General features: G+C 40.6%; 1 protein-coding gene across 2 annotated transcripts in view; it reads right to left on the bottom strand.

The window, feature by feature from the left end:
* The window catches only part of INO80 (INO80 complex ATPase subunit), a 122,534-nt gene that overhangs the window by 28,819 nt on the left and 68,483 nt on the right, over nt 1-25,232 (bottom strand). For both annotated transcript variants that reach the window (XM_034661138.1, XM_034661139.1), the window contains exons 24-27: nt 24,298-24,469; nt 14,244-14,384; nt 8,573-8,798; nt 4,331-4,458 (exon numbers count right to left, since the gene is read on the bottom strand). In XM_034661138.1, the coding sequence (XP_034517029.1) occupies nt 4,331-4,458; nt 8,573-8,798; nt 14,244-14,384; nt 24,298-24,469 (667 nt within the window). The remainder of the gene's footprint in view (nt 1-4,330; nt 4,459-8,572; nt 8,799-14,243; nt 14,385-24,297; nt 24,470-25,232) is intronic.

Raw genomic sequence — 25,232 nt, 5'->3', positions numbered from 1 at the left:
TGGGGCTCGATCCCATAACGCCGGGATCACGCCCTGAGCTGAAGGCAGACGCTTAACCGCTGTGCCACCCAGGCGCCCCACTAGATACACTTCTTGAAGTCAAAGACCACATTTAACTTATGTTCACATCTGCCCAAGCACAATGCCTTCCTCATGCTCAGCATGAAAAGAAATGAAACAGAATATGATGTGGTTGGAAGCTGACACATTTCCTTCCATCATTCCTAAAGCCTAATCAAAATGCTAGTTAACAGTGACCCCAATTTGCTTTTCATTCCGTGGGGCAGTTTTAGTACCCAGATTCCCAGTATGCTCGAATCACAGTTCCCAAAGGTAACTGGGAGTTTTAATAAAAGCCAGCTCATAAATGATAGAATGTCTGTTCAGGATGAATCCTAACCAAGTGAGGTACTTGTTGACTGGCCAATTTTTTTTTTTTTTTTTTTAAAGATTTTATTTTTTTATTCGACAGAGAGACAGAGAGCCAGCGAGAGAGGGAACACAAGCAGGGGGAGTGGGAGAGGAAGAAGCAGGCTCATAGCAGAAGAGCCTGATGTGGGGCTTCGATCCCACAACGCCGGGATCACGCCCTGAGCCGAAGGCAGACGCTTAACCGCTGTGCCACCCAGGCGCCCCTGACTGGCCAATTTATACATCCTAGCATCTCAAATGTCATTAGCTATATATTATCTGGATTTAATTCTGTATTGCACTATTTTCATACACTGGTACAATACAAAATTTGTCTGGGTTTCAGTACTTAGCAATCACACCACAAACAGTACCAGCTGGCTGACTTTTCCCAGTACTTTTGTATTGGATAGAAAATACTGACACTTATTTCCTTTAACTACAGACTCAGCTGCTTGATGCAACAGGAATGAACCTCAAATGAGACAACGCAGAGATGATGTAAGTCATCTGTAGTGAGTTGAAAGCTTTCTGCAACTGTCAGAATATGGTGGTAGGGGATGGGGAGGTTCCAAACTAGGGTAAAAATGGTGGCTGTAGGAGTTTTGTCTGACATCCAGCTGGATACCACCATCCCAACTGCACAGAGGCCATGTCTGCTTTCACAGCACCCCACCAGCAAAGACCCTACAGGTGACTCAGTAAATGTAAAATAAATCCGTAACATAACATTTAGTGATAGCATAACCTCCCCTATCTATGACTTTGACTACTCCCTGTGGTACACTAAAAATTCCCAGCCCTGGAAGTTTAGCAGTCTGCTTTTTTATCCCCTATCCAGAAATAGTATTTAGATACCATGGGAAAGAATAAGACATTTCTGAATACAGAATTCTTTTTGGAATAAGATCTGATATATTCATAAGAAACTTAAAATCAGATTTTTGCCCAAGAGAAAGAGGCTATCAATCACTTCAAAAAAATACTGAGCAAATACTAAGTGCCCAGAACTAGTATTTCTCCCAAAATGGAAAACTGGTCATACAGAAGTATGTGGATTTTTACCGTCTTTTGGTTCTTCTGAGTCCTAGAAACAAACAGCCAAGGTGAAGGCACAGAACAAAAAGCCCAAAAAGGCTGTTGGATGAAAGAGATGCTGATGTGCTCTACAGTTAACACAACAAAGCTTCAATGCCCCCACATGAGTTTCTAACTTCTGATCTATTGGAAGCTTTTCTTTCCCTCTTTGATATACAAAGTGTAAGATGTCAAGGTAAAAAAGAGAATCCTGAAAAAAAAAATTTTTTTAATCTAAAACTAACCAACCAAACAAAACCCACAACACATCTGAGAATGAAGAAGCAAGGCAAGGGTTAAGGTATTTTTTTTTAAAGAAAATGTCAAGTGTACTCAAGGGAAAGCATCTATACAGAAGGGCCTTTCTATAACATGACCCTTAGGTTCACATGCCAGGTCATGTTTTAAAGCTGAAACACGGCTCTAATGAATGTTTACAGTGAAAGCTTCTATTATGACAATGACTAAAAAACCCAGAATAACTCTTTGAAATGGTAAAGAAATGCAGACCTAATCCTGCATTGCCCTTAAGATCCACAATACATTTACATTCCAATAAATGATCAGACATATATTAAGCACTGCGGGCATTTTAACTCCATGCCCACAAAATAAATTTTGAGGATTTAACCCCTTGAAATACAGAATGTGGTTCATATGAGTAAACAATATTAAAACAAATAGAAAAAAGAAAGAACAAATGAACTTTTAGGAAATGTAATGTTGAAGGAAAAAGAACAGTATAGTGTTAAAAAAAAAAAAACTAGTCAACAGTTTCAGTAAAACACGTGAACAGTTGCAACATTTTCTGGCTTCAGCACCCTAGATGCATGTTATCCATACGGCTAAGGAATGTTAGCAGCTGTGAAATTCAGTTTTCCCTAATTTAGAATTCCCCATAGAGAGATACAACTATATTTAGAAAGATTCTCAGGCTGCCATGTTTGCAAAACCTACCCAGAACGTCCACATCCTCACAAACCTCTCCCAAAAACCTGCTGGATTAGAAAGAGATAGGAAGTGACCCTGGTGGGTAGGGTTTACAGCATTCATCCTGAACAAAGCTCATTATCATACTTTGAATCACTTATTTCGGTAGTATTTCGGAGTACCTAGAAGTGTGTAATATATAGAATGAGGAACTCAAATGTAGGATTGATTCAAATTTAAACCATCTACACTCCCCTTCAGCTCTCAGAGCTAGCTATTTTTTGGTAGCTTACCCCACTTACTCTTGAACTTTCCTTCAACATGAAACAAATTTTAAGGACTCCAAAATATACCGACATAGTCTTGGGGAAAAAAAAAAAAGATCCATCACTTCCCTTACAAAATCTTTAGCATACTGCTTTTTCTATAATTCACAACAATGCAAGACCACTCCTTCATCTGTACTTCCCTTACTCCTCAGGACAAGGCAAGTGCACTTTAAGAGGATCCCACTGAAGGAAAGTTACTCATATTATTTGGGCTGTTGGCATTATTTGGTTTGAACAGAACATTAAAGATGCAGGCAGTCCTTTTATTCTGGATTACTGCTGTTAGGACTTTAACACGGGTAAGATCTACATCAAACACAATGGTTTAATTATTTCTCTTACAGTGATTTACAGCCATCAATAAGCATTTTTCCATCCTTTAGAAACAGGTGACCTATTCTATAGGACAAAACAGAAAGTTCAGCCTGTTGACAGCATTTGAGGGGCTAAACACTGGGTTAAATGCCAGACTTAGTGATTAAAGTGACCTCAAATATCATGTGTTATGTCTCTTGCTAAAAGAAGTTGCCAGATTAAAAAAAGCCTGCTACAGAATTACCAAATTATTGACCGAGAAATTCAGCAACCCAGGCTTGGCTTCCAGAAACCAAAAACCTCTTCCCTACGCTAACCTTCATTCCTTCTATGCTGATATGATCCCTACTTCCTTATTCCTAGATAGGGGTAATCATGGTCCAATTTCCACTTATTTACTACCAGCTAGTCCCTGGAGTCGCAGGGTTAGAATAGGAAGCCTTAACTATAAAAAGCCCATGGAAAAATATGCGAATATTGATACACTACTTACATCTGGGTGCTTTAGCCCCCCGACCCCAGCAGCTTTCCAACTTTCTAGCACTAAACACTAACTCTGGTGGTTTGTGATTATTTGTCCTCAGTTTCACTCTCCTATTTCCATGTCCATGACTTCCTCTCCCTTAAGTAATTAACATTCACTCAGACAACATGAAGAAAGAAGTAACTGAAGAAACAGAAGCTGCCCTGCACAGTAAAACAAGTTGTATCTTTCAGCATAAGCCAGTGGTTGTCAACTCTGGTTGCCTATTAGAATCACCTCAGGAGCTCTTAAGTATCCTGATGCTTAGGCCTCATTCCAAAGTTATTAAATAACAATCTCTGAGGATGGGACAAGACATCAGTATTTGTTAAAGCTCCTCCAGGAGAATGCAATACTAAGCCAAGCTGAGACCACTACATTAAGTCAGACTGAACAGCTGCTCTCTGGTTTTTTATATAGAGTCCTGAATCTTGTTTTCCATACAGTATTTCAGAGGACTTCTTAAGTAATCCCTGAACTCTGATCTCCTTTAAATTAGGGAATTCCTTCCCTAGTAAAGGAAGGAGTAGGTGATATTCTATTTTCACTGGTGTAGGGAAGGAGGTAAAAGTCCTTTGCATATTCTCTTATCTGCCAAGAGCTGCTTCTCCTCCCTTTATAGACAATAAAACCACGAAGACAAGTTTTGGGTTCCCATTAAGTAGGACGGACATTAGTCACAGACATCTGATTCTTGCAAATTAAATGTCAAGGTGTCCTAGGTCCCCAAGGTTCCTTCTCCTACCTCCAGCAGGTCTATCATCCTGGTCATCTGGGAGTAGATAAGGACTCTATGTCCTTGAGACTTGAGCCGAGTCAGGAGGACATCAAGGGCATACAGCTTTCCACTGTCAGTGATGAGGCTCTCCTTGCCTGGGGAGAAGAAAAGGGGGGGGAGGAGGGGGAAACTGTATTTAATTGAAGCAGCAAAATCACTCACTGCAAAGCTGTATGTAGCCAAAATTACTACAACCAGGATGCTTGCCATCACGAGAGCAGGAAAGTAACTCTAGAGAAGAATGCAAAGCACTGTTAAATCATGATCCAGTAGTGCTCTGGGAAGAAGTATCCTGAAAAAGGGAGGTGTAGGTTCCCTTCCAACGGACAGTTCCCAATCAGGTATCTGCTGCTAAGACAACTGAAAGCTTCCCTGCTCCACGTCCTTACTCAGGGGATAACAGGTACATGTGGACATCTAAGAGTGAGGTCCGTGTCATATCTGCTCTAAGTGACCTGAGAAACTTGTTTTTCCTTCTTCATCCTATCTCTAGATATCTGTTTCTGCTAGATCTGTGGCCAAATGGTTTACACCTCCTGAAAGCATGAGAACGTAGGGAAACAAGGGCTACTCTTGCCTGTCCCTGGAGAAACTTAAATACTGAGAAATGCAAATCCGCATATCCATTCCTGCCCCCCGGTTTAAATCCAAACTCCTTCTCCTGGATGATTTCAAATAGGTTGGCTGGTAAATGTCATTATCCTAAACTGTAATTCAATAAAGACACTAAGGTTTGTTCAGCTTCTCAGAAGGACTGACTTTGGGTTTCTGTGAAATGGAAGCTGCTTTTACTCACTAACCTGCGCTCTTTCCACTTCCCATTAAAAAAAGAAAAAAAACATTTTAGCTGGAGATCTTTACAGAGCACTTAACTCTCAAATTTTCATCTTATCCATTCAGTATCATTCAACTCCCATCACATTTCAGGAAGTAGAGTTTCCTGTTTGCAGACTGGTCCATAAACATGCCCTGAACAATCGCTGCCACTAAGAGGGGGAAGAAATGAGGCTGAAGGAGCTTGGAGATTTAAGAGTATATGTGGAAGTGGCTGTGGGATGCAAAAAGGGAGAGACAAAAAGGATAGAGAGACGATAGACAACTAACCACTAAAAGTAAAAAAGGGAACTATTAAAAAAAATACAGTCTATGCCTAGTTTCTGGGTTCGAACCCATGGTTTTTTCCCCCCCTCAGAACTGCAGAGGCGACTGTTGAGAGCAATCCAAGAGTTCTCAATGGATATTTCTCTGTTCTCGCCACTATTTGCCAAGTGCACAATCATTGTATAAACCAAACGAGGACGGATGTGCTGACAGCACCATAACAAATCATCAGCCACTCTGTTTTTGCTACAAAGCCACAGGCCCTGGATGTTTACTCCTCTGCACTGCTGCCTGCCTTTTCCCACCTTCGGAACGCTGCCAGGCCACATCTCTCCCTCCACCACCCCCTCCCTGATGCTGTGGCATACACACCTTTGTTCAGCCTCTTTGTTTGGTCCTGTTTAGATTATTGAAATGCTCTTCTTTTTGTTGATCTCCGTACCAACACAATCAAATGACTGCAGCTGGGACAGAACCAAATGCGAGGCCCTCTCCCTGGCACCAGACACGGAGGCCTGTATGAATTCCAAGTCTGATCAGGCGGCTACACTATCCTAACAACTTCAACGTTTTCTCCTTGTCACAATTACCCTTCTCCTTTAATTGGATTCCCTGGGATCCCTCAATTTTGGTAGCTCCTAAACATTCCCCACAGAGCTACCAATCAGCTTTAGACAATAAGTTTCTTTCTTTTTTCATTAAAAGCACAGGAAGGTGGAAAAAAAAAAAAGTCAGTCACTGAGTAGAGTGGGCAAGCTAAGCCCATCAGATTTCTACAGCTGCTTATCTTCTCTCTCCATTCACATCTACTCTCTCCACACAAATATTTTAGTGTATGTAAATCTGTCTCACGTCTGCATTTTGAGAAGTTTCATCTCAAAATCATGATTCAATGGCTTTCAGACATTCCTGCTTCCCACATCTCCTTTCCTCTGCGAACCAGAACGACCTGGTGCTAAGAGGAGGCAGCTCAGAGATGAAGATGTGCACAGACCTCTGATGCACCTGAAAGAAGCAAGAGTGGTGCCCGCTGTTAGCTGTTACTGTGTACGTGGGAAGCGAAAGCGGGTGCACTGGATTTCTCTGGACTACCCTGAAAGAAAAGGCCTAAGCAGAAAGACCGCAGCAATAGCCTTCGAATACTGAAGCAATGAATAGTATTTCTGCTTCTCTGTTAAGCATGTTAACAACCCAGTACTTGTCCTTAGAAAGATAGGCAGAAAAAATGGGTTTCTTTCCATGCACACATTGGGATCTTTTGGGCCTGGCATCCATTACCCAATTTTTAGGAGCTACCAAAGTTGCACTGGACAACAGCACCACCTGTTGCTAAGCAGGGCACAGAGCCAAAAAGAGCACAATTCCCTAGAAATTAGGCTGATTGTGCCAAGTCAAACCTCTCTTTAAAACAGGATCTCAAAAAATGTTGTACAGACCTATCCTACTCTCTTGCAATATTTTCTACGATCCTATAGTACAATCTTTCAATATTTTCACTCAGACACAAGTTCTTACTAGCCGCAGCGTTAAGAGCCTGCTTGGGGACAAAATGAACATATCCCAGGGCAGTAAAACTAGGCTAATAGAGGAAATATCTCCTTTTTCTAAGGAGAGGAGACTTTTGAAAGGACCATACACCTTTCTCCTGGTCAAACAGGGAGATGCATTCAAGATGTGAAATTCAGGAGATTCTGGTCTTTCGGGGACTATAATGGAACCAACCTTTCCCAAGGAAACAGAAAATATAAAAGTACAGAGAAAAAAAAGAGATAAAATACAGGTTCCAGTGACCCCGCAGCCCCCCCACCCCTCACTGCCCTGCCCCAGCCAGTCTACAGAGCACAATGGGGTCAGTGAGGAGCTGGTTGGTTCTCACAGTAAACAGCCAGTGAGGCTGGCGCTTTTTATCGATGCGAAAAGAACTCAGACACTTCCTGCTATTTAAACAAGGTCCATTTTTCTTTCAAAGAACAGGAAAAGCCACAAGAGATTCCCACAGCGCCAGCAATAAGCCCTCTACTCCTGTACTGGGAACTCAGGAGCCAGAATGAAGAAGGGAGAAAGAAGAAATAAGGTGTTGTCTTGCTTCTTTCAACACCTGTGCTCATCTTCTGCATGGGACTCGATGGCTTCCAGACCTGCTGGATTTTAGTCCTCTATTCCCATTACTAATGTAGGCCTGCTTTACAACTGGGCTTCCCCCTTGTTTTCCAACAGTACACCTTCACCCCCTGCTTTCAGGTATTTTAAGTCCACTAGCAGGCCGCACACTATATTGCTCTTATAAACTCACAATGGCACCTTCTAGTTCAAAGCACCCCCACAGCAACTACCAGGCTGACCCAGTCCCCTGACACTTGGCAGAGTCTCTCTTCTGAACGCTCAGCTCTAGTTTACTTCCATTAAAACCAGAAAATAGAATACAATCAAAGTATCAGAGAATCTGGACAACCAAAACTAACACGGTAGCTCTCAACTACCACTCCAATCTGCCAGCAGGTGTAAGCAAAGAACATAACCTTATGAACCCTGTGTTCAGTTTCCTTAAAAGTAGTCTCACTAAAGCAAAGATGAAAACCTAGTTTCCTTTCAACCCTCGACCTTGACTCTACGAGGTCTGGGAATCTGCTAGCATTTTGGCACAAAACACACTGTTTTTCTTCTGGTTATCATTCAGATCTCTAGTGCTCCGTGCAGGACACTGTTTATGCTACTTCAACTAGGCTTTCTGAGAGTGACGACATTCTCATTCACCCTACCGGCAACGGCACAAGACAGCTGTACTCACTCGGCCTGAAGCCTTTCCTACCAAGTTTATTTCTTGGTAGGAAAAAAAAGCGCCCCCCCTTTTTTTTCCAAGGGTGGCATTCCTTTCTCAGTTGTAAGCTTGTCAAAGGAGAGTACGTAAGCACAAATCTAAAAACATTTCTCTCTTAAGACATAAATTACTTAAGTATTTTTACATATAAAGTTTAGTAAGGGCAAAACAGGAAACAAACCCCAAGAACTTTGAATACCAAATATCTAAAGCCATCACATGGAGTATCTCCTCGGTTCCTCTTCCCTTGCCAGAGCTGGGAACACATTCCAAGAGATCAGAGAACTTACCTGGAATTCTGATGAAAGACCAGCCATTCTGAGGCCTGATGCTCCACAGTCCTCCAGCTGGTTCTGGGAAGAACTGGGATCGTCGATTTAGCCAATCTGCTGCCAGTTCAGGGGCCCCATTTAACAAACACTGCTTGGCTGCCAGACTCCCTCCTTCTTTCAGCACTCGCCGCTCATATTCTGCACTTCGGTCATTGCAGTAAGAATCCAACGGCACTGCGGTAACCTGCAGTGAGACAGTCACATGAGATAGCTCTTGCACTTTTTCTACACCCCAACTTTGAAATCAGACAAATGTGGGTAATTTTTAGGCTAGTGGTTTTAACTTCCTTGTTCTGACAAATAAGCTGCCCCTAATAACTGACTTAGTGAGCTGGTCCAGGTAAAAGGCCAACCTCTTATAACATAAATCTGCAGCAAACTAAAGATCCAGAGTGCTGGAGTTTGCAGGAAAACTAGGATACCAGGTCACGAATAATTCTACCACGGTTCTGTGTATTTCTGATCCAACTTTGCCACCTCCCCTCATTGCTGGATGGTGTTTTTTGTCAAGTTCTGTTAGCCATACACAGAATGGGGAGATCAGGAAGGGAGCTGGAGCTACGCAGTCATTACTAAAGAACGAAAAGAGGTATTGGCCTGGTGCATTTGAAACTTTCTTCAGTGTTTTTGTGGCAAAGCTCCCAAGTTTATCAAGACTTCTTTCTCCTCTTTCCTGACCAAGCTGCTAACTGACAAACCTAATGAAATATAAGAGAACCTTTCTTTCAGGCCATAAGCTGGGATATGGTGGAGGGGGGTGGAGAAAGCAACTGCTAGAGAGTGGTGGATTCATTAGGACAGAGACATATTTTTATCTCCCTACAAGGTGCAACAACACTGAAATGCCGCCTCTCCATGGAATAGAAGGCTCCCGCCAATTAAGAAACAGGCTTTTTAATCCTTTAGTGATCTGGGTCTAGTCCCACTCTAATAAGCATCTGTGTATTCAGATAGCTGTGAAATCACCTGATTAGAAGCCTGAGTTACCTTCTGTTGAAATTTGGAGGTTGTGATTATCTGCAAGCTCAGGCTGATAAAAATGCTGAAGTCCCATTATATGCACTAAATGGCTGAGAAAAACCTTGGAGGAAGACCAAGAAATGGGGAGAAACTGGGTATAAGGAGCAAGTGCAGAGGAATGAGACAGAAAACAGAGAACACTGGCCGTACCTAGTTAGCTAGTTCTACGTTGCTATTATTTCCCAGAAGTGAGACATTTGGGAAAATATATCTTGTTATTAACTTTTCTATCTTCATGCACATCAATCTCTAGGGCAATGGAATGGTTGTCAAGTTTTGGAACGCATAAGAACCTTCCTGGGAGCTTATCTAAAGTGCAGATTTTGATCCAGAAGGTCTAAGAAGCCAGTAGCTCTAGGCTTTTAACGAAACCACGGCCCCTCAGGCCAAGCCTTAATGCTGCCTTAAAGTACGTTAACAGTCAGCTAGCTGACTGCGGGGCTGCAGGTGCCTCTGCTGGAGACTAGAGGATACCAAAACAATAGAAGGAGCATCATTTCCTAATTACCATAGCGTCCTCTACTCTGGCTTACAGATAAAGCTGAACAGTTTGCTAGAGAACAGTGCCATCTACAGTCCAGACACAAAACTACAGCGAGGGTCACAGCAAGCTGGGCCCCTGCAGCTCCAAAACCCAGACAGGCTCACATATGAATCGGTTTCACACACAGTACCAAGCAAAGGTGTTGGTAATCTCCTATCATCTTTACCCACTCCAAAAGGAGTTTGTTCTCTTGCTTCCAACTTACTCCTTTTTCCCACCGAAAGCTGACCATAGACAAACAAAGACAGAAATAAAAAACAGGTGGATAAAAACTGGATCTTTTGTGCTATGGCCTGTCCTAGCAGTAACTCAGCAGCTCTCTACCACCTAGGGTACGAGTCCCAGAACCTCACAATCAATGGTGGCTGTACTTTCATAACAGTGATATAAGCAGCAGTGGTTCGACTGCAGAAGTACGACCAGTTCTATATAGTATATATGCTTTTGGATGAGTAAAGCATATTTACTCTTTTCTAATGAGAGACTTATACTGACGAATTTTACACTCAAAGATAACTGCTTTGTTTTTGTTGTTGTTATTTTCTAGAAAAGCAGAACTTACACTAGACTTATACAGACTTTGGGAGGCACCTGGGTGGCTTAGTGGGTTAAGCGTCGTACTCCTCATTTTGGCTCAGGTCATGATCTCAGGGTCGCGAGATCGAGTCCCACATCAGGCTCTGTGCCAGATGTGGAGCCTGCTTAAGATTTTCTTTCCCTTTCTCCCTCTCCCATTTGCTCTCATGCACGCGCTCTCTCTAAAATAATAATAAGAATAATAAAAATAAAAAATATATATAGACTTTGGGCCCAGATTCTCCAGATGAAAAATCAAAAGCCAAAAACTCAGCACAAAGGAACAGGGGAACACTGACACAGGGAAAATGTTTTTCCTACCTAGAACTCACTCCTAGGCACTCTTACAGTTTAAAAACAAAACAACTTTCTCCAGTTATGAACTTTCATCCATTTTCCAATTTCATTTTGCTGATATCCTTCCAAGTCCAGGACTGAAAACTAGGAGGTATGTGAGGCCCAGTTCTTAGTGAAATATTTCTTAATGTTTTGATAAGCTTCTTTGGCAGGAGCCCTGGATCAAGATATATGCAGAATCACAGAATATCATGTCATAAGTACGTAAGCAGTGAACTCATGAGGTCCAAAAGGAGGCAAGCAAGCCACTTCTAATTAAACTGTGCTTCCCAAGTCAGCTCTATCCTAGACAGCCTTCACCCATTCTTCTAACCCCAAGTGTCCTTCCTGATGGCTCAGAAGCAGGGGGAGATGGAGCATGACATACCATTCTTCCCTCCCCACAAATGGAAATGCATACTCCCTTCAGTCTCACATGAACTGACCTCTGTTTCTTGCTTCATTAACATCCTAAACTATAGTATCTTCAAGGGCTGTCTCCTCAAGCATTTAGCGCGTCCTTCCTGAGGACATGTACACTCCTGCTCTAGCTCTAGGAAGCGTGACCACTCCAAGCGCTTCAGTTTTTTGGTAAGATGGATTTCCAGGGTCTTGGTTTATTAACCCTGCAGAATTATTTCCACAGCTAATGAGAAAACAGCTCCTGTTATTCCTTCCTTAGTGACACAGTTCTTCCAAAACTGATCCTAAAGTTTCCACACCACAAGACAGGGATATTAATTTGTTTTAGCCTCAAGGTTAAGACTTTAAAGGAAGTCTTGCGTTAGAAATCAATATAAGATAATCAAGGTATCTCAGGATTATTCACACTCCAGGCCTGATATGAAAGGTAAAAGCTTGCATATGAGTGAATAAAATATTCAGACATATTTAAAACTCCTTTTCCTGTCCATATAACCACAGTGTAATTACTCCCATTTCAGGTTTGGCATCTGCTATGTGAAGAAACTCTACAAACAATTATGGAGAGAGGGGCTGAGTAGGAAAAGAGGGTGCTGGGGCAGAGCATTGCAGCCAAATGATAAGAAGTTTTCTTCTGTTCCCTTCCTGCCACCCCACCTTTATGCTATTCTAGCCTTCTTCAAGCTAGTCATTATTTACTGTTCTTTAGGGAAACAGCAGCACCAGGCACGATAGTTTAGATTTTGGGCTCCTCAGAAAACAAGTCTCCAAGTTGTACAGCTGGGGTATTGCATGTGTGAGTATGTGGGAAGAGTGGGGTTCTTCTTCAGAGTGGTTGGCTACAGAGCTCTGAGTGGAACAAATGAGGAATTTTTATGCCTGCAAATGCAATGACAGCCCAAGGCAGCTTATATTTTAATTGGCTCTATAAATCTGTAGGGATATGAGAAGTAAAAATATCTAAACATCCCTCTCTGAAATCCAGACTTCCTCTTATTAGGCCTCTCAGTATACACATCAGCTTGGGAAGGTGAAAAGGAAATGAACCACGCAACTATGAAGCCTGAAGACCACTTTCTATAAAAGCAGCTAACTTCAAATGTTTTCTAGAAAAGGTGCATTTCCCTGCATTGACTTAAGACCAAAAATGCTCTGGAAGAACAGGATACATAGAAAATCTAAATAATTTCTATTTAGCCAATATAAATCACAGTCGACAAGTGGCCTGGGAATCAAGTTCATGTAGTACAGGGTCAGCAGAAAGAAGGGAAGGCAGGGAGGAGTCAATGCGACTCAGTACCACCATCATCTCACTTCCATTTATCAACTTTCTTGGGACCCCTGCCAGATTCTGACCTTTGATAACTTAATAAAGATGCAAGCTGATGTAAATAATGACAGAAAAATATCACTAAGGAAGATTCAAAAGGCTCCACCTTCTTTAGACCTTCTAGAATGAGTGGAGAAAACAAGATAAAACACAGAAGGGTAAGAAACGTTGGCCTCTTAAGAATTTTCCTGGCTAACTGAAAGATGTTCCTTAGAGCAAAAAGGAAATGAGCTGGGAAGACAGAAACTTGTTCTCTGCTCTAACCACAGAGTCTAGCACATCTCTGCTTTGTCCCTCTCCCTTCATATATTTGTTCAGAGTTGTAAGGCAGCTTCTGTCTAGCTGTGATCAATGACAAGAAAGAATGGAAGAGGTAAGCAGACTAAAAAACAGCACCATACAAAGGGGAGCGAGCCTTTGTAGCGATGCCGTTGGCAATCACGAGAGTGCCCTGTTTTGATAAATGGAGTGTTAGGAAGGAACTAACAGGTGCTCAATGTTGAAACCACAACAGAAACTGCTCCCAACCTGCAAATAAAATTATGGCTGCTGAATGGTGAACAGAGCACAACAGTCACTCTTCAAAGGGAACATACCTGTGAACCACAGTCTAGGCAGGGCTGCTGAGGAAAGTGAGAGAACACCAGACTAAGAAGTTTCTTGATGCTGGAGTGTTATGTTTCCTTTTGTTATGTGGAGACTGCACTGAGGTGATAAGGCCGGATCAAATCTCCCTCCCAATATGGCCGCCTCCTCCAAAAAAAACCCCCTCAAAAACCTCAATACAGGTAACAAATGGCTCCCTCTCCTTTTCAAATATTGCACTGCCCTGACCCTGCTGTTCAGTGATAATCTACCTAACAGATGGCTTGCTCCCATGGTAGTTTAGAGCGCCTGCCTAAAGGAGAGGATCTACACAGGAGAGACATGGTCAGGGAAAGAAGCCATTCCTATCTACCATACAACAGTTCTCAAACCAACACAATTTAAAGGGAGGAGTGCTGTCTTGGGAAAGCCAGGACCACGTATGTCTTCTAAATACTGAGGATTTGGGGCACCTGGGTGGCTCAGCCGTTAAGCGTCTGCCTTCGGCTCAAGTCATGATCCCAGGGTCCTGGGATTGAGCCCTGAGATTGAGCCCTGCATCGGGCTCCCTGCTCCGCAGGAAGCCTGCTTCTCCCTCTCACGCTCCCCCTGCTTGTGTTCCCTCTCTTGCTGTCTCTCTCTGCCAAATAAATAAATAAAATCTTTTAAATAAATAAACAAATATATACTGAGGATTTATGTTTCTCAAGGTCCAAACAGCTTAAAACAGTTCTGTTTAAGAAGTGGATCTCTTAAAAGTTGGTTTATTTCTTCAAGTATCATGTATTTTGCCTCTTCCCTCCTGTGGCACTTACTCGTGGACTGGCCACACACAAAAAAGACGGCAGTTCAGTGAGCAGGCAGCAACGAAGCGAGGAGGTAGCTGATCTCCGCTGATGGATGACCTGGTCTGAGTAGCCACTCACTGCTTTACAGTGGCTGCTGAAAACCAGAGACTACAAAACAAAAATGTGAATTAGTGCCATTGGCAAGTATGTTTAATGCAAGCAAAATGGAAAAAATGTCACATATTAAACATCTGATTTAAACACATTCTTCTTAGTGAATATTATTAATTCTAATAAATAATAAACCAGTATTTAGAACCAAATGTATAACTTAGTCAAGGTTCATGCTAATTTTGAAGCATGGTTTTATCAATATACCGTAAGCAAGTAGCATTTCTAATTCTATCTTTTTCTGGAAGAGATACTGCTAATTATAAATACTGAGAACATAACTTTCATTAGGCAGAACAACGTATATGTGGGGGGAAGTTTGGTTCGTTTGTTATACCATGGATGCAAACTCACGTTGAAAAACATGATGGCCAACAATATTTCCTTCTAAATTTTTCTTCAAGGCAGATTTTTCTTTTAACGATTTTATTTTTAAGTAATCTCTACACCCAACGTGGGGCTCGAACTTACAACCACGAGATCAAGAGTTGTATACTCTACTGACTGACTGAGCCAGCCAGGCGTAAGGCACATCCGTTTAGCATCACACATGTATATTAACAGCGCAATGCACAGCTGACCCTTGAAGAACATGGGTTTGAAATGTGTGGATCCACTTATACATGGATTTTTCTCAAAAGTAACTGAACAATACTGTAAATGTATTTTCCTTACAATTTTAATAATCTTCTTTTCTTCACCTTACTTTATTATAAGAATACAGTATATAACACAACATACAAAATATGTGTTAATTGGCTGCTTATGTTATTGGTAAAGCTTCCTGTCAACAGCAGGCTATTAGCAGTTAAGTTTTTGGGGAGTCAAAAGTTATATGCGGAGTTTTGACTGCAGACAGGGTCAGCATCCCTAACCCCTGCGTCGTTCAAGAGTCAACTGTAGTTCTAGCAAGGTTAGCTGTTTCACGTATTCAGTGGTATCAATACAACTACTCAGGAAAAAGGAAACAATATTGCTTTAGTTCCTTTATCTGACCATTTTTTTAAAAATATAAATTCTTCATTTATATTACCATATCAATACATTTTAACAGACTAAAAGCTCATACTAAAGGTTCAGTTTATAAGCATTCATGCAAAAGATTTTTTGAAAGTATGGAATGTTGGGGTGCCTGGGTGGCTCAGTTGGTAAAAAGTCTGCCTTCGGCTCAGGTCACAATCCCGGGGTCCTGGGATCAAGCCCCAGGCTTCCTGCTCAGTGGGGAGCCTGCTGCTCCTCCCTCTCCTCCCCACTAGTGCCCTCTCTTGCTTTCTTGGTTTGTCTTTCTCTCTCTCAAAATAAATAAATAAAACCTTAAAAAAAAAAAAAAAGCATGGAATGTCCACAAAAAAGAATCTGTCAGTGGGATTACAGTGCTCTTTAGTGCAAATGCAATTCTTTCTTCAGTGCGTTAGACATTTTATCTTTTGATCTTCATTCTTGATTACTTCACTTTTTTTCTTAGTTTTCTCAGATAAGGCAGGTTGGTAACCTAAATGACCATACAGATGAAGATAATACATATACGAGGTAGGCAAATTTATACACTGGTGTAAGGTCAAGAAAACAAACTGCAAGATGAACAGTAACCAGAACTCTGTACAGAAGAATAATAGTCATAATTCTAGTACCAAAAGATTTCAGGACTGAAATCTCTTCAAGGCTTCTTTGTTCGTAGAGATCTTTTCCCAAAGTAAATGGGCTCTACAAGATCACACTTTGAAAGAAGCCATCTTAAAGCTGTCTAGCAGGGTACGTGTATCACAATCTGTTTTCCAAAAACCAATCAGCATTTTCTTTCTTTTTTTTTTCTTTCTTTCTTTCTTTCTTTCTTTCTTTCTTTCTTTCTTTCTTCCTTCCTTCCTTCCTTCCTTCCTTCCTTTTTTTTTTTTTTTTTAAAGATTTTTATTTATTTGACAGAAAGAGAGACAGCCAGCATGAGAGGGAACACAGGCAGGGGGAGTGGGAGAGGAAGAAGCAGGCTCCCAGCGGAGGAGCCTGATGTGGGGCTTGATCCCATAACGCCGGGATCACGCCCTGAGCCTAAGGCAGACGCTTAACGACTGCGCCACTCAGGCGCCCCAGCCAATCAGCATTTTCTGAAGAGTGGTCATGAACAAACTGAAAGGCCTGAACTGTTTTCAGGAGAGTTGGGCAGTCTCCAGTGGTTTCTAACCACACTGTACGGAAGTCTTTACAATGCTTTATTACAACACTGGGTCCACGTAGCTTTGACATTTTGATATTTTCCTCTAGATGTTGACGTCCCTGTCATTACTGAGAAAAGAATTTTAACCTGATGGTTTTTCAACAACATCTGCGTTCTCATCTGTATGCTGGCTAGCATCTGCATTTAAGTTCATCTGCCTCGCCACATATTTATGCCCATTACCTTCTGAATGCCTAGGGTGAGGACATTACAAAGATTATTAGACCAGGTATCATGCTGTTCTTCCAATACTAGATACTGGATACCTAAGAATGAACACTTAAAAAAATTCCTATTCCTAATGCACAGATGAAGGTAGTCAATCTTGTTTTTGGCAAGTGCATTTTCTATTATTGGTGGTAAGCCCCCTTGCGCCTCCTAGAGGGTGGAGAGAAGAGGTAAGAGTCTAGTAACTATGGCTCATGTCATCGAGCTACAGGAGTAGTTCAGACTGCTAGTTAGGGTGTCTACTGCCACCCAGGTGGCTGAGGCAGCAGCAGTAGAGGACCTAAAGACCTCTGAATTGTCTACTAACTTCTATGAACAGTAACTAAACAATGTCTCTGCCAGGGATCTCTTAAAGTCACCCTCATTTTAAGTATTCTCAAATGGCAAAATTCGATAAAGCCTGTTTCTTACTTCATTCCTAGAATATAAAGGTAAAAGATGAAAGAATGAACATTTCCTTCAGTTATTTTCTCTTCAACATTATAGTTATTAGTAAGAAAGGGTTACAACATTCACTGTAGGGAGTCCTTTTAACATAATATGGTATTTGTGACACCTTTCTGGAAAACATCTCATGATAACTCTACTCCTAGGGGTGGTCATTCCCAAATTAAAACATGTTCACTTGTCTTACATGAGCTAGGTTATGATGTATTCTCAGTGGAAGTCACTAAAGGCAAGGTGATTTGTAGCTTTCTGATTTTAGATTAAAAAAAAATCACTAGTTCAGAATGCTCATACACAGTCTTAGCTTTAGAGAAGCCCTGACCACTCCCAGCATATTTACTCAATCTGTACTTTTCTACATTATTTTCTCTTAACATTGGTTCCATCAATTCTTCCTTAGTATAGGTGGTCCTTAATACCACACTACCCACATTTTCTTCACATAAACATCAACTACCAGACACTGCTACCTACAAAAAAATTTAATGCTTAACACAGAAGAACATAAAGGACACCTTAAGCACCACTGCATAAGATGCTTGGGTGAATAGGTACAGGAGGGACAGAAAAGAAGGTTCATTACTACGTGAACCTGTTTTGGCCTAGAACAAATTAGGAAAAAAAGACACAGAAAGTCACACTATGGGAGACATGATTTGGTTACGATGTGGGCACAGGTTTTGCTGTTCTGTTGTCCCTTCCTCATGCTCTTGAGTGTCTTCATTACCCTGTGGGCACTGACAGTTGTGTGTCTTGCTACCAGAACTACAATATGCACATAACAGGGAAGTTAGGCTTTTGTAAAGAGTCTCTTGGCACCATGCAAAAGTCTCAGTTGAAAATAAGTAGGGCGGGAAGACAGATCCCACAGCTGTAAACTTCTTGCCACAGTATAGCACAGAAAACACACAGATGTTTTTCCCCTCAGATATAGACTTACCCATTTAACAAGGGGCCATACTTCATTCTCCATGTCTTGTTTAAAATTAAAAGGAGCATTTATGTTACCATTAGGTCTTCATTACCCAGAAATTAATTTTCTGCTTTTGTTCTTAAAAAATACATCAAACATAGGTACAGAGAAAAGGTCTCACTTTATTATTATTTTGCTTTTTAAGTTTTTATTTTAATTCCAGTTAGTTTACATACTGTATATTAGATTCAGGTGTACAATATAGTGATTCAACAATTTCATAAATCACCCAGTGCTCATCACGACGAGTGTACTCCTTAATCCTCAACCTTCCCCCAACCCCCTTCCCCTCTGGTAACCGTCACTTTGTTCTCTATAATTAAGAGTCTGTGAGGAAAGGTCTCACCTTAAATGAAAGGGCGTAGTGTTTATAGATCAACTGCTAGACTAAATGGATTCTATTTTCAGATATTTTAAGTGACCAAACAAAAAGAGAGAAAATAAAGCACAGAAAAACCCTGAATACAATGGCTTCTCAGAGCTTTCCACAAGAGGCGTTGGCAGCCTTCACTATCTCAGGAAATAATGACATATTTAAATACTGTAGTTGCAAATTAACATTTAGCAAAACTTCCTATTTGGGATTCTTCATCAATAGCAAAATCTGAACTGCCCCCAATATTTATGAGCTAGCTCACAAAAGCTGTGGAGTATGTAAAGCTTTTGACACACATGATGCCTAAGTGGCCCATTACCAAGACAACAGTTTCACTGAAACAGATATAGGAGATGGAATCAGTGCTGGTACAGGTTTCCCTTGCTACCCCAAAGTAGAGAATTCCTTTGAAAACTTTCGTAAGCTGACATAGCATAAAATAAAGAAGCAATCACCATTAATCTATACGGAAATTTTTTTGAGCATTACCAGACCCCCAAAAGTAACCTCTTTTAGGCTTTTCTGATATCTTAGGACACCCCTTGCTAACAGATGCACAAAATAAATTGAAATAAAGCACAGACGTTCACAGACACAGTTCAAAGCTATGGCAGCTCAAGGTTGAGCACAGTTCCTGGGGAAGGAGCTCGGCGGTGCCACTCTCACTGCTCCAGTGCACAGAGCTCTGTAACGGCTCAGTGCCAAACAAATGCTGAACTCTATTTCTACTTCTTGTCTTTTTTTTGGTAAAAGCAAAAGTCCTCCTCAGATTTCTTTTGATTCGTAAAACAGGTACAAAAGTAGGTTTTTTGTAAAAGTCAAGTGGCATAACCTTGACTGAAGTGGGGGACGCCTTGTAATCTGCTTCTGCCAATCATCATTTTTAACTGGATATAGCATAATATCTGCTTTCCCTCCCCAAAAGATCACTACACATGGTATATATCCTATAGATTCTGGATTTTGTCTTTATTCTTCTAAGCAAACAAGATTAAAAAGAAAAAGATTCATATGTGTGAGACTTGTACTCTTTAACCCCTACAAAACTGTACAAGAAAGGAGTTCTGGCCAGAGCTCACAGTGGGGAAGGAGGTGTGTGGGAATGAATTTATGAAAAATTTGAACTACCTACTATTTCTTCTCAAAATTCTCACCAGTAAAGCAGGGTGGAGCATAATAAAATTAAGTGGAACACAGTGAACCATGCTGGCTTTGGTTCTACAAGTATCACAAAAGAAATATCAGACAAGCATTCACATCAAGTAAGAGGGTTAAAAAGGCCCTAAACTTCGTTTAAAACGCCCCTAAGTGTCATTTGATCTGTGTCCTTAGCCTAGTTCCTTAGTTCCTTCATGTTTATGTACCATCCCAAAGCCAGTATTATGAGACTAGTACTTCCTTGACCTCTGTAACACAGAATTCAAACCTAACATTCACTGCAGAGTGAGAACAAGGGTTTTACGGGCAGCCCTGGAAAAAAGCTTCTCTCTGTCCAGATTCATTCATATTCACAGTGGGAAAGAATGAGGTGAGGACTGGGTTAGATTGCCGAATGACTCAGTAGTATGGGATCTGAGGTAGCTTACCAGGAACAAGATGACAACATGTAGCCAAGTCAACACTCATTATCTGTCTTCTTAGATGAATAAGAACAAAGCCTTTACCTGATCTGATGATAGGAAGCTGTATTTAGGAGACAGGCTGCTAGAACAATAACTACCACTCTTTATAAAACAAATGAAGGCACAGAAGAGAATGAAGAATTGTCTGCAATAAGAGGACAAAGCTGCATATGGAAAAATTAATTCAAAGCTAATGTGGTAGCTCCAAAGGAATTTTACTTGAAATTGTCATTTGAATAGTACAAGAGAAAGAATTCTACACTTGCTTCCAATTTTAGCATTTCCTCTTCTCTTTGCTCTCAGGTCTATACACTCAAGAATAATCCCAAAGGTGCCTGGCTGGCTCAGTCGGTAGAGTATGCCACCCTTGATCTAAGTGTTGTGAGTTTGAGCCCCATGATGGGGGGGGGGGGAAGAAATGAAAGAAATGAAAGAAATGAAAGAAATGAAAGAAATGAAAGAAAGAAAGAAAGAAAGAAAGAAAGAAAGAAAGAAAGAAAGAAAGAAAAAGAAAGAAAGAAAAAGAAAGAAAGAAAGAAAAGAAAGAAAAGAAAGAAAAGAAAGAAAAGAAAGAAAGAAAGAAAGAAAGAAAGAAAGAAAGAAAGAATACCCCCAAACTCCACCTTTAAAAACTGGACTTGAACATGGAATCATTTGTATGTTCTTTCATCAAAACTTTGTTGTTGTTTTAAAGATTTTATTTTTTTTAAGTAATCTCTATACTCAGCGTGGGCTCAAACTCACAACATCAAGATCAAGAGTTGCAGGCTCCACTGGCTGAGCCAGCCAGGCGACCCACTTCCACCAAAACTTTGAAACACAATTTGTATTTACCTTGCATAGTAAAACAAGGCTATTCCACTTTTTAGGACTACAAAAGAAAGCAAAGCAACGAGTTGGAGAAATAGCATTTCTTCATAAATAATCAAGGTTACATAATCAGAAGTTGGCAAATCAAATGAAAATGCAAGATACAGAATACAACAGAGATTGCAATGAAAATATTTTGCTTACAAGGACTTTGCAGTGAATTTCTGCTGAACATGAAAGCCAGATATCATCCAGTATTTAATATTCTCCCCAGCTGACATTTGTTGTAAAACTGTGAACAAGATGAGTGACACGGAGTGCAGGGAGAGACACCAACATCCTTTAATCAATTTAAGAACTTTCATGATGTCACAGTCAGAACCTATCAATAGCCTAGGCCAAAATCTCAGAACTAGGAATACCAAAACAAACTTTACAATGAAATAACCAATATAAAGGTATCAGCCCAACAGTAGTAAGGCTCTGGTCATTTTAAGATATGTTCACAAATTCTTTGGTAGCTTTCTCCTTAAAAGGTAGAGCCTAGTTCCTTCCCCTTTCCTAGGACTCCTAAAACCAGATCATAAAAGGCACTGTGCCTCTTCCTCGCTTGCTCTTTCTCTCTCATCACTTACCCTGGTGGAAGCCAGCTGCCATGTCATGAGGATACTCAAGCAGCCCCATGGAAAAGTCCACACTGCAAGAAACTGAGGCCTCCAGCCAATAGCCAGCATCACCTTCCTAAGCATGTAAATAAGATACTTGGTAGTAAATCCTATGGCTCTAGTCAATCTTTCAAATAACTGTAACCTTAGCTGACATCTTGACTTGACTTTCTGAGCTAGACTCACCTAGCTAAGTTGCTCCCAAGTTCCTGATCAACAGAAGCTGCAGGGTAAAAACAACTGATGTACGATAAAATCAGTGAGTGATCAAACAAGTTACCAATCCCACATTTCTTAACCTCCAAAGGAATGTTAGAACTTCTCACAAAATTCTATTTTAAATACTGATGTTATAATTTTAGGCTGGAGAACATTCCCTCAGATGAGAATACACATCAAATTCCAAAGGGAAAACCAACACAAATACAATACAAAGCACCACTATTAAGTCATTCAAGAAACATTTACTTAACTTTTTTTGTGTAAGTCCGCAAAGACAAGAGGGACTATATAAAATATCCAAACACATGAACTGTGTTCTCACTTGGGGAAAAAAAAGGAATGACAAAAAACAATAAAAATAAAAAATAAAACGAAAGCACTGCTTAGTAACACTTTCTTTTTTCATGTTAAGCTTCGTTTCAGAGCTTCCAGAAATAGCAAAACTTTCTTTGTGGTAGGGAGTACCTTTCCATTAATTATAGAGCTCCCACTAATATTTACTGGAGTTTTCTACCATATAAAAAGGGTAGTTAACCACTTTGCAATCCCCCCAATCGTCTCTCTCTCACGTTCAATTTCCTTCTTTGCAGGCTTCTTCCATTTAATCTTCAAATCTGAGTCTCTTCTCCCCTACAAACTCAACTTTGACTTAAACCCAGTGTCCCTCCTGAAATACTTCCCTATTCTTTTTGACTGTCACACTTCATTGCACACTTCATGTGCTCTCTACACTTTCTAACCAGAATCTCTCTCCCTGTAAATCCCTGCACCTGGGTCTTCTGTCTTCTATCTACACTCACAACAACAAAAGCTACTAATCTCATCCCTGTGTATTTGCTTTAAACTTAAAAACAGGGGCGCCTGGGTGGTGCAGTCGTTAAGCGTCTGCCTTAGGCTCAGGGCGCGATCCCAGCGTTCTGGGATCGAGTCCCACATCGGGCTCCTCCGCTAGGAGCCTGCTTCTTCCTCTCCCACTCCCCCTGCTTGTGTTCCCTCTCTCGCTGGCTGTCTCTATCTCTTCAAAAAAATAAAAATAAAATCTTTAAAAAAAAAAAAAAGAATAAAATCCAAATCCTTGCAAGTACCGATCCGGACCTACATCTATAACGTTATTTCCTGTCACTTTCTCTCTCACCTACTCTACAATGGCCAGAACAATTATATGAAAAAGTATTCAACATCATTATTTTTCATGGAAATGCAATTTAAAATCGAGATAATGAGGTAACACTACAAATGCAACAAAATGGACTGACAGTATCAGGTACTGGCAAGGATGATGAACAGCAGCAAACTTCTCATATTGCTAGTAGGAGGATAAATTTCTTTCTTTCCTTTTTTTTTTTTTTTTTTAAATTATTTATTTATTTATTTGACAGAGATAGACAGCCAGAGAGAGAGGGAACACAAGCAGGGCAAGTGGGAGAGGCTCCCAGCGGAGGAGCCCGATGTGGGACTTGATCCCGGAACGCCGGGATCACGCCCTGAGCCGAAGACAGACGCCTAACGACTGCACTACCCAGGCGCCCCAGGAGTATAAATTTCTAAAACCATTTTGGAAAAAGGCTTGGTAGTGGCTACTAAATCTAAACATACATATACCTGGTGATACAGCAATCTCATGCCTAGATATAAACCCAAAGAAATTGGTGCTTACGTTTATCGGAAGACATGTACAAGAATATGCATTGCACTTTTATTTACAATAGCCCCCAAATGGAAGCAAACTAAATATCCACCAACAGTAGTACAGGTTAATAAATTGTGGTCTATTCGGACAATGGATTACTTCATAGTATTACAAAAGAACTCTACAATGCAATGTGGATGCATCTCACAGACATAATATGGACACAAAAGTGCACATACTGGATGATTCCATTTACATTAAGGTCAAAAACAGGCAAAAATAATCTATGGTGATAGAATAGTTATTTTGTTGGTTTGTTCTGAAATGGAGGTATTAAATGGGAAGATGCATGAGGGAGAATTCTGGGTGCTGGAAACGTTCTACACCTTAATCTAGGTATAATCTAGTCATTACATAAGTGTATCCACATTGATAAATTCAAAGAGTTGTACATTTAAATTCTGTGAACTTTACAGTAAAGTTATATACAAAATATATATTAAATATACACACATGCACAAACACACACACTATATATCTATATATCTCCATACACCTACAACACGTCTATGAAGTGATAGTAAGTTATAACTCAGTACACCGCTCCCACTCCTCTAGGAACTTTTGGCTCCATGAGGTCATCACTGACTTTATTATTCCTTTGACTGATGCAAAGAGAAGGGAAGTGAGTACTACTATGGAAAGCTGAAGGTGAAATAAGTGCTTACCTTTAACAAAGGGCAGCTGCAAAGGTTGGGAAAGGAGAGTGGAAAGTTAACCCCAAGAAGGAAATCCTTGTTTCTCAGATATCTCTGCTGGCTCTCCCCTTCTGGCTCTCCCCAGGAGCGCAGCTGATGGAGCCTGTAGGAGGCTTTCAGAGACAGGAAAAGAGCTAACCATCTGAAACAGACCACAGCAGACATGCTTATTCAGTGCTCCATGGAGGTTTGAGGGTACTTCAGAGCAGCGAGGAACCTTGTCTTTCAGTCACATGTCTCTTTTGTACATCTTGAGCATTTTAGAAACAGTTCTTTCCTACTTTCAGATGAAGCCATTTCACACTTTTCTTCTATAAATTCTATCTCTGGCATGACCTGGTTTGCTACTATGAAAACTAAAATCTTCTGTAAAGCTCCACTCAGTATTAAAGAATATTTAACTCTATCACAAAAATTCTATTACAAAAACATCCTCATATTAGGGAGATAAACTTTTCTAACAAGGTCGCTATTTATTACATAAATACAAAATAACAACTTAAGTGAAAACCATTATTCCAAAAAAAAAAAGAACACAGAACTAAGTTTCCCAGAATACTTAAGGCAGGCTATGCTGCAATCACTACCAAGTGAAGGACTAACTGGCCGTTATCTTGCCCTGCAGAAGCAAATACAACACAGAAGACTAACTAGAAATTACGAAGATTTAAAGACCTTCTGGTAGCATTTGGGGGGAGAGCCGAAATAATTTTTATTTAAGGTATATCATGAAGCATCATGCAATTATTAAATGATCAAAAGAAAATTGTGTTTCCCTTATAAAAATCTTTACTCTTAACAAGAAAAAAATAAGAGGCTACAATATTAAGTATTTAGTTTCACAGTTCAAAGTCTCTCCCTGTTTATTCCCAACTGCTCTCTCATCAAATTACACAAACTTCTCA

Source organism: Ailuropoda melanoleuca, chromosome 5, assembly GCF_002007445.2.
Source record: "Ailuropoda melanoleuca isolate Jingjing chromosome 5, ASM200744v2, whole genome shotgun sequence".
Classification (NCBI taxonomy): domain Eukaryota; kingdom Metazoa; phylum Chordata; class Mammalia; order Carnivora; family Ursidae; genus Ailuropoda; species Ailuropoda melanoleuca.
Note: the sequence above shows the minus strand (reverse complement) of the source record. Positions and strands in the feature narration are given on the sequence as shown.